The following is a 10,498-nucleotide window of genomic DNA, read 5'->3' on the forward strand; positions in this document are numbered from 1 at the left end:
TGGCTAATCTTTACAAATATAGTTTTTAATATTATTATTAGTACTCTTTGTTATGTTTTGATCTCTTATCAATTTTTTATTTGTTTTTCTTGAATTTTTTTCGATGGCTAAGAATTTTTATGTTTACTAATGTATATTGTTATATTTTTTTAATAGAATTTTTAGTATTCATTATTCATAAAAAATTTTTGAATTATTTTTTTATTTGACTTTATATATTTTTTTATAGAACTTTCAGTACTTATTGTTGATAAGATGTTTTTGGCATTTTTATGAAATAGTTGCAAAAAATATATATATATATATAAACATACCCGAATATAACGATATTTTCCATTCAAGCGCACATATGTTAGCCAAAAAGAATGACTCAATTGCAAATCCATGGATAGTATCTATCCTTATAAAAATATTAATAAATTCTTAAATGCACAGCCGAACATGTGAGTATTAATTCAAAATTTATAGAAAATATTACATTTTAACCTTATAAAAAAAATTAAAAGTATGTTACTAAAAGAATGGCATTGATGAGAAAAAGAGTAAGACTGCAGGACAGAACGAGAGAGAGAGAGACAACAACAGAGAGAAATTGGATAATTTTCTATTAACTTTGCTACTGAAATCGCGTTAAGTTTCCAATATACATATAAAGAGAAAAGGGCTAATAATATTACTCTGAACAAATTATCCTATCCTTAAAATCCTTAAGAACCACCCTAAATTTTATCTATCATCACATTTACAAAAGCTTGAAAAAAATCATATAATAAAATAATAAATTAATACCCCAAATTATGATCATAATCATAATAATCTTAAATTGAAATATTAAGGTCAATCCTAGGTTTCTTAACTGATGGCATGGGAACAATAGTGTTACACCTAGGACACTTTGGATTGTTCTTCAAGATCAAAACATAAGACAAGCATCCAGGGCACCCTGCAGCAATTGGTGATGACAGCGTCGATGATGATGATGAATTACCCATCATCATCATCATCATCTTGTTATCATCACTCTCTTCCTCTTGCATCTCCCGAATTGAGGATGAGGATGACGAGTACGATGAGGGTGATGATACCGATTTCAAGAATGATGTTCTTTTTCTTAGTATTGGCTCCTTCTCTGCCCTCTCTAGTGCTGATTTCACTTTGTCAAGAGTGCACACACTTTGGTAATTATTGTTGTTGTTATTTGAGGGTAATGAAATTGAAGATGATGAGACAAGTTTTAGGTCTAGGTTTGTGTCATCAAAGAGGTTCAAAGGAACTTTGGACGATGGTTGTGTTGTTGAAGATGGGAAATTAAGGTCTTGAAGTTTTGGTCCTAATGTTGTTGATTTCACTTGATTTAGCTTTTGTTCATTCACTTGTAGTGAACCTAATGTGTTGTTGCACCTTTGGATATAAACTTTCCCTGACTGAAATATCACAAAAGGAAAACAAAAATCCATATTAACTAATAATACTCATACAAATACTCATCACATATATGTATATGATCCAATTAATTTATTGATTATTAAACATTAAGAATATATACTTATATTATATACTTATATTCTTAACCTTTTTTTTAAGTGTCTATTCAACGTTTTATTGTAAAAAATTTACTGCTCTTAAAACCTTAATAAATGACTTCAGAACATACTAGCAAAATCTTTCAATTAAAGAATTCATTGATGAATTCGCGTGGAATCAGTTAAGGAAATTATCAATCAATTAATTAGTACTGTAAGTTACAATGGAAATTAATTGAAGGTAGTCAATGGACTTTTCGTTATAAGATTGAAATCAAGAAGAAAACTAAACAAGATTTTAGAATATGAAGAGAATCTGAAAGGGTTTAAAATCGGAATTTATGTGTAATAAATAAGTAAATACAAAGGTACAAAGGAACGAAAAATTGATAGGCCTGCTGTTACATTTAAAGCCAAAAGTTGAAAATACACAAATACAATCACTGATCAGATACAATCCACTAATAATCATTAGCCACGAAAAAGAGAAATCGTTTAAAAAAAAACACTCAATCAATTCCATACGGCAAAACACAAAATAATAAAAAAAGCCTTAGAAAATAATAATAAAAAAATAAAATAAAATATAACGCTCCAAATTGATAAAATAAAAATTACATTCAACAATAAAATAAAATTTCAATAAATTAAAAATCAAAGAGAATTTCCAAAATTCTCAGGAAACAAAAGTTTTACAGAGAATTAGAACGAAAAAAAAAAGACAAAGAGAAAAAAGGAAGGAATAAAAAATTTTCCGGGAAAAGAACGGAAAAGAGAAAATTGAAGAGAAAAGGGAACCTGAAGGTCAAGGCGTTTCTCCCAACCGGTGGGAACCTGCAAGTCGAGGTCGAGTTCCTGTGATTCGACGGAGGAGCCACCTAACAGGTCCCGTGTGATCAGAGCCGTTGATTTCTCTGCCTCATTCCCCACCGTCCGATGCTGTTCTCCCATCACCCTTACCAACGAGCTTACCTCTGCTGCCATTTTTCTCCTCTTTCTCACAATCGCAAGGACAAGTATATGAGATTCTACTTTATAGAGAGAGAAGCTAGAGAGAGAAAGTGAAAGATGAGAGAGTTTGATGTATATGACGATGTGTTATGTTCCTCCTTCGTGTGTGTGACTGTGAGGGATTTATATATGCCAATAAAGATAGACTGTGCGTTATTATTAATGTTGGTATTAATACTCCATAATTATTTTTATTTTTCATTTTTTTTATTGTGTGTTTAGTAGACTTTGTATTTATAGTGATTTATTACTAACTGATTTTTATGCACTACTATTCATATGTAAAATATAAGAGTTTTATATAGATAAACGGTGAATCTCTTTGTTTGATAATGTTAAGGGTAGATTATTATCATTGGAAAAATAATTACAGAAATTCGGAGTGAAAAAAAATTAATTACTGTTGATTTTGTAATTAATATTATGTTTGAGTCTTGTTTCCTTAATTCACTGAGCGGTTAGACTTTGATTTTTCAATTTACAAAGTTTTTCACTCTAAAGAAACTTATTAATCTTATCATTAATAATTAATTTTAAAACTAATATTCTAAAATAAAATATTAATAAAATAATTTACCGTTCTATTTTTTATTTTTACTGAAAGTAGGGTTTTTTCAGTATTTTACCAATTTATTTACTTTATACAATTTAATCTATTAATTTTATATCTTTTTACGAGACTTTTGTTATAGTCAATAATATATTTTTTTATTAAAAATTATGTATTAAGATATTATCAAAAGTAATTTTTTAATACTAAATAGTAATTTATTTTCATGTGTATTAGTATTACCCAAAATTCTTCATCACTAAATTACTATTGATTTTACCTTTATATTAATATATATTAATTAATAAGAGTCATCAGGTTAAAATTAATTTAATTGGACAATATAATAAAAAGTACAAAATAATATAATATATTTTATATTTATTACTTTTGTTTAGTACCATGGTAAAATAAAAAAATATTAAAACATAGAAAAGAGGAAATTGAAAGATATGTTATTAAATTAATTTAATTAAATCGAGTTTCAATGGTTTTCGTTATCATAAGGGAGTTTGAATTTTAAATAAATTTCATTAATTTTGATTAATTGTTTCATTTATTGGGGGTATTAATTAATGAGAGGGTGTAGTAGTGGAGGAGTGGGAAGAGAATTCAAGAAAGAGGGTGGCATGTAAGTAAATGCGTGCATTTAATGCAGGGAATAGTGAGTAGACAAATTTTGGTACCTTAATTGGGTAATTTTTAATTTAAACCATTCACTTATCTTCTTTCAATTTTGGGTTGCATAATTATCACAAGAATTAATTAAAGAATGGTCATAATAATGGCATTATAGTTTTGTATTTATTCTGAAAAATTGAAAATTTATTTTATCTTTGTTTTCGATCTTTTAACTTTCAAAGGTTTCAACCTCATTAATGAACATTGGACCCTGTGGGTGCATAACGTTAGATTTGTATTATCAAACCCCCTCATTAAATTTTGGTAGAATACAGTTTTGACACGTACCAGATCTTGAAAGCCAAAGTTGGGCTTAAGGCTCCACCAAATTGTTTGGTCCACTTGTTGCAGTTTCTTTTTTCTTGCTTCTTGTTAAATTCTCACCAAATTTTAGACCAAATGAAATTTTACCTTGGAATGGAAATCATATATGATTTACTATTTTTTATTCGGGGTAAAAACATATGAATCATTCCACGTATACATTCAAGTTTAGTCAATAAATCAGTCATATATATAATATATATTAAAATAAATAAAAATACATAGTTTTATAATAAATACATAATAATTAATACAGTGAATACTGAATAACTTTTAATATGCACATTTTTTGAAAACATATTATGCAAATTATTTAAGGATCAAACACAAAGATGACTTTGAACATTTGCAAATAATTATAGTGGTTTAAAAATTAAGATCTAGGAACAAAACTTACTCGTTTTGCGAGTATTAGGTTTAGTGCATCAAAATTTTTATTTTGTCAGCAATGAAAAAAATAATTTTTGCAATAATAAAAATGGAATAAAATAAAATAAAAACTGACTTTACTTGAATAATACAAAAAATACTTTATAGAATTTCAAAATGTTTAAACATACAAGGAAAAGAAGGTTTACAAAATTTCAAAGGATTTGAAAATAATTAAAAAGAATATAGCTTGACGATTGACGAAACACAAAAAATTACAGTATTTTACCATTTTAGAGAGATTTATATTCTGGAAGATCGATCCTTGTTTATGGGATTTTTTAAGTAAGGAACTGTTTCATACCATCATTTGTTTATTTTAGGATTTGGAGGTATGCCTTTTTTCTTATGTAATGATTGTAATTGCTATTTTGGATGCGTTGGTCATTCATCAATGTTATTAGACGTGAGACTTAGTGAGAAGAGAGATCTAGATATGAGGATTTTTATATATAATGTAGTATCCAATATTCAATATATATAAATATGCAACATAAATGTATTTGGTTGGATTTAGCAATGGTATGTGTCTAATTTTAAATTTCTAAACCTTCCACTATTTATTTATAGTTTGTAGGTGTTATATCGAAAAATAATATTTTCGATCAAGATGTTATTGAATTCTTTGATAAGTCAATGTTCGATAAGTTTAGACTTCGATCATTGTCAAGTGCCAAAATAATATTTCGATCAATCTTTAAATACATGTTCACTTAACTTTTGATTAGAGTCAATTAGGTGTTCCATATGTAATCTCTATTAGTCGGTTGACTTAAGTGTGAAAATCAAAGAGGCAGACTCAACGAATGTCAACAATGTCGAAAAAGAGGTCAGCAGCGCAATTTGTTAGTCGAAAAAGACAAACAAGTTATAAAGTGAAAAATAACTTTATTGGATTCCTTGAAGATGGTCAATCGATGAAGAAGAGGATTCTGATCGATTAGGACTCATCGAAAGTGTGAAGCAATCGAAGGAGTGAAAAAATTAATAAGTGAAGATGGTTAATGGCAGTTACAGATGGCACTCAAAGAGAGCAGGAACGGTTATTCAAGGATTGACGCACGTGAAAGTTATATTTGAATTTGATTGGTCGAAGACTTCCATAAATACGTGAAAGATGGAAGAAACAAATGTTGGAATCTTTTCGAAGAAAGCACTCACACTCACTTACATCCCCAGTGACTTTCTGAGTCAATCAAGAGTCTTTTTCTTCCTTCCATATCTTTACTTTTCATTTGAATTTCATGCAACTTTCCTTTTATGCAATTTATCTTCCTTACAATGTCCTTTTCTTTTCTTTAAATTCAGCAACTTTTACCCTTTTCAGTCTTTTCCTTTTAATTTGTCATTTATTTTTCCAAACACTTTTTCTTTCTGTAATTTAATTCCCATTTTATTGAAGCCATTTAAGTTTTATTGTTCATTTCGAATTTCTGCAAAGTTTGGTTCTTTCTTCTTCGTCATTGTCAAAGGCATAGATTTTGATGCAAATAAAACTGGTACCCGCAAAAGAGGAGTTGGTTTTGCTCCCAGACCATTAGAATCGAACCACCATCGAGTTGCTAAAAATCGACAAAATAAATTGGCACGTTTGGTGGGTCAGTTTTAAAATTTAATTGTATCAAAATTTGTTGCTTTCAACTGTTGCATTGTACATGCAGTGTTGATATTTGGTGCATGCGATTAAGAAGTGGTAAAATTGTTACCATGTCTGACGAAGTTAATCGAGATTACCAAGTCGGCTCCTCGTCGAATAATCCAGGATCGATAGCCGAGTTTTGACAATATATTGACGAAAGTAATCATGATTTAGTCAACCTGTTGACTTACTAGATGTCTACTATTTTGAATCCTATCCTGGCTGACAATGAGTCAAAATATGATCGACTGGTTAAACAAGTCGATAGAATGGCTCGAATTGTCGATTATGATGAGGGGAATGTATTTAACAATCCTGAAAGGGAAGAAAATATCCCTTATCTCGTTCGACGAGATCAAAATGCTGATGAAGTTTTGAATAGACTTCACACACAGCATGGATATCATTACTAGGTGACAAAGATTGTCGAGGACGTCTTCAATGGAATGGGTATCAACGTGGGTCTCATGCATCGACCATATTTTGTTTCTGCTTTTCCTTCTACAATGCAAATGACAGAAGTGCCAACGGGTGTAAAAAGTCCCAAAATAATTACAAAATTTGCAGGAGAGGCTGGAGAGTCAACTGTCGAGCATATAACTCACTATTTGGTCGAATTAGGAAATTTGGCAGATAACGAAAACATGAGAATGAAGTTTTTTCCTGCTTCATTAACAAAAAATGCTTTCACTTGGTTTTCAAATCTGAGACCTAATTCGATTTTAACGTGGGCACAATTGAAAAATGCTTTTCATGCTCAATTTTATAGAGCAGAATTGAATGTCTCGTTGACAAATTTACTTGCAATAGAACGAGATGATGGAGAATCGATAGATGACTATATAATTCGATTCAAAAATGGTCGCAATTGATGTTATGTGTCGGTCCCAGAAAGCGAGATCGTCAAAATAGCCATCAAAGGTCTTGGCATGTATATGTGTCGAAAGTTACTCAATATGCATATTCTCGATTTAGCCTATTTGGCTGAGAGAGTTCAACAAGTTGAAAAAATAAAAGAAGAAAAGAAGAAAGAAAGAGAAATGGTTGAATATGAGTTTGTCGAAAACAATATTCAATGATGATAAGTATTTTTGCTTTTGTCCATCTAGCAAAAAAAATAAATAAAAATAATATTTTCGACAAGATATCGTTGAATTCTTCTACAAGCCAATGTTCGACAAATTCAAACTTTATCAAGTTATAGGTGCATATTGGAACACTTTGGAAGGAATGGCTACTCTATAAAGGTATGTACAAATATGTCTGTAAAAAGAAGTTCTTGAGAAGCGGTTATTGGCAGTTGTTAGAAATAACAGTAGAAAAAAATCTTTATTCAACTTTGAAACTCTATAAAGTTGATCAAATTTTAGATAAGAAAAAGTTTCTCTGTTCACTTTGAAAATTATGAAGTTGAAAATTTGGAAAAAAATAATTCTTGATTATGATATTTTCGAATGATCAAATATGACAACTCTCTGACCATAATGATCGGAGAAAGAAAATGAAAATTACTATGATTTGGGTAATATGTTGTCATAAAAAAATTCGATGAGGTATCGAAAATGAATAGGCTGAAAATATTCAACAAAATGTCGAAGATCCAAGAGTTCGACAAATAGCCACTTTGCCTCAAGAGTTTGAAAATAAATACTTAGGGGCATTTCTTATATCGAAGATAATTTTTCTTCAATAAATTGAAAAAAAATATTTTATTTTGGACTCTTCAAGAATGGCATGATATTTCACTAATATTTTGTCATGCACTATGTAAAAATATTTGTGAAAATTTGTACAATATATGAAATTGATCAAACAATTATTTGGGGTCAGTTTCAAATTGGTTAAGCCATCAAAGACCAATTTCGACAAAGAAGAGTAAACTAACACTTAGGCTCAATTTGTTCAAAGTCCATAAGATAATTATTCACCTTCGTTTCGTCGATCACATGCTATTGGGGTTGGATGGATCAAGAATTGACAAGAGTTTGGTAAATGAGAAAACGAGAGAATACTGACCGCAACAGGCTCGATATAGTTATTTTTTTTATCGAGGCCGTGGAAGAGATACCATTTTTCAAGATCAAATTGGTGGTAACTAAAGTGTTCAAAAGTTGCGTCGTGTTCCTTCTACTTCGGCCAATCAAAGTAAAGTAGTTGAAACTCCATTCCTAGAACTGGATTAACTATGTCGAGAAAAATTTTGAGGAAGAAGGTGAAGAAATGACTGGTACCATCGTCGAAAATATTAAATAGTAGTAAGTATTTATACTTTTTTTTCTAGTCGAAAAAATAAATACTTAGGGGCATTTGTTATATCGAAAAATAATATTTTTTATCAAGATGTTATTGAATTCTTTGATAAGCCAATATTCGACAAGTTTATACTTCGATCATTGCCAAGTGCCAAAATAATATTTCAATCAATCTCCAAATACATGTTCACTTAACTTTGGATTGGAGTCAATTAGGTATTCCATATGTACTCTCCATTAGTCGGTTGACTTAAGTGTAAAAATCGAAGAGGCAGACTTGACGGATGTCAACTATGTCGAAGAACAGGTTAACAGTGCAATTTGTTAGTTGAAAAAGACAAACAAGTTATAAACTTCAAGGTAGAGAATAACTGTATTGGATTCCTTGAAGATGGTCAATCGATGAAGAAGAGGATTCTGATCGATTAGGAGTCGTCGAAAGAGTGAAGCAATCGAAGAAGTGAAAAAGTTAATAAGTGAAGATGGTTAATGGCAGTTACATATGGCACTCAAAGAGAGCAGAAACAGTTATTCAAGGATTGACGCACGTGGAAGTTATATCTAAATTTGATTGGTCGAAAACTTTCAAAAATACGTGAAAGATCAAAGAAACAAAGGTTGGAATCTTTTCAGAGAAAACACTCACACTCACTTACATCCCCAGCAACTTTCTGAGTCAGTTAAGAGTCTTTTTCTTTGAAGGGTTCCTTCCATATCTTTACTTTTCATTTAAATTCCCTACAACTTTCTTTTCATGCAATTTATCTTCCTTGCAATGTCCTTTCCTTTCCTTTAAATTCAACAACTTTTACCCTTTCCAGTCTTTCCCTTTTAATTTACCATTTATTTTTTCAAACACTTTTCCTTTCTGTAATTTAATTCCCATTTTATTCAAGCCATTTAAGTTTTATTGTTCATTTCGAATTTCTGCAAAGCTTAGTTCTTTCTTCTTTGTCATTATCAAAGACATAGATTTTGATGCAAATAAAACTGGTACTCACAAAAGAGGAGTTGGTTTCACTCTCACATCATTAGAATCGAACCACCATCGATTTTTTGCAAATCGATAAAACAGTAAGTTAAAAGAATAAATTAATATAATATATTTAAAAAATTATTATTACAGTATGCAATGTTAAAAAATGTCAGTCATTTGAAAACTATAATAATTATTATATTTTATTCTATTCTATAATAAAAATAAGATTTTTTTTTCACGTAAAGGTAAATAAGTTAAATATTTTGGGTTGAATGCCAAATCCATCATTATATCTTCTATATTAATAAAATAAATAACTATTTCTAACCATTAAACATTCAGATGCATGATACTAGATACTGACAAAATTAATTATAAAAAACTAAAATTAATATTGTACTTATAAACAATTAATTTTATTTGACAAAAATAACTAATCATTGATTTTTTGTTGACTTTATTAAAATGTTAATTAAAATATTTAAATTATTCTTGTCTTATATCTTTTGCCTCTTTCACCTTCATATTTAATACTATAACCTTAATCTCTTCATCCTCGTCTTCCATTAGCTTTCTTTTCAATACTTTGGAATTGCTATTGCTTCAGAAACCAACGAATAAATTTTTTTTAAAAAAATTCTTTTTACAACAAATAAAAATCATGAATTAAGTTAAAAAAACATACAAGTAAGAACATGGTTCGAAGAAATAATTAAAATGTAAACATAAAAGAGAACAATATAGAGTGAATGGAAAATGTTGAAGAACAAGCCACAGAGAGAGAGAGAGAGCATAACAGCACGGTGGCTCTCGCAAGCTCGATGGCCTTCTCGACATCAACAGTATCAAAAGAGAACCCTTTTCTCCTGCGCACACTGCCTTGTAACCTCTTTCTCTCTTGTCCTGTCAGACCCAACAGTGAACTTCCTCACCGTCGCACCCTCTTTTTTCTTTATCTTCTTTATTCTTCTTTTCTTACTTGGTTGCCTCAGTTTCCATCTTTTTCTCTCTTGTCTCTCTCTCCTTCTTTTAGTGTTTCTCTCTTTAGTTTACCTTTGAGCATTGGCAGCATGACGGCTCTGTCTTTGTCAGCTACGCTTTCTTTCCTCT

At 29.9% G+C, this 10,498-nt stretch overlaps 1 protein-coding gene across 1 annotated transcript; it reads right to left on the minus strand.

Moving 5' to 3' along the window:
* Nucleotides 1-584: 584 nt before the first annotated feature.
* Nucleotides 585-2,643, minus strand: LOC107458649 (uncharacterized). Its single transcript, XM_016076875.3, has 2 exons — nt 2,322-2,643; nt 585-1,424 (listed from the first exon to the last, which is right to left on the minus strand). Exons 1-2 carry the CDS (start codon nt 2,505-2,507, stop codon nt 819-821), a joined length of 792 nt encoding a protein of 263 aa, XP_015932361.1. The 5' UTR covers nt 2,508-2,643; the 3' UTR covers nt 585-818.
* Between the last annotated feature and the right edge of the window lie 7,855 nt (nt 2,644-10,498).

The sequence above is a fragment of the Arachis duranensis genome, chromosome 7, assembly GCF_000817695.3.
Source record: "Arachis duranensis cultivar V14167 chromosome 7, aradu.V14167.gnm2.J7QH, whole genome shotgun sequence".
Classification (NCBI taxonomy): Eukaryota; Viridiplantae; Streptophyta; class Magnoliopsida; order Fabales; family Fabaceae; genus Arachis; species Arachis duranensis.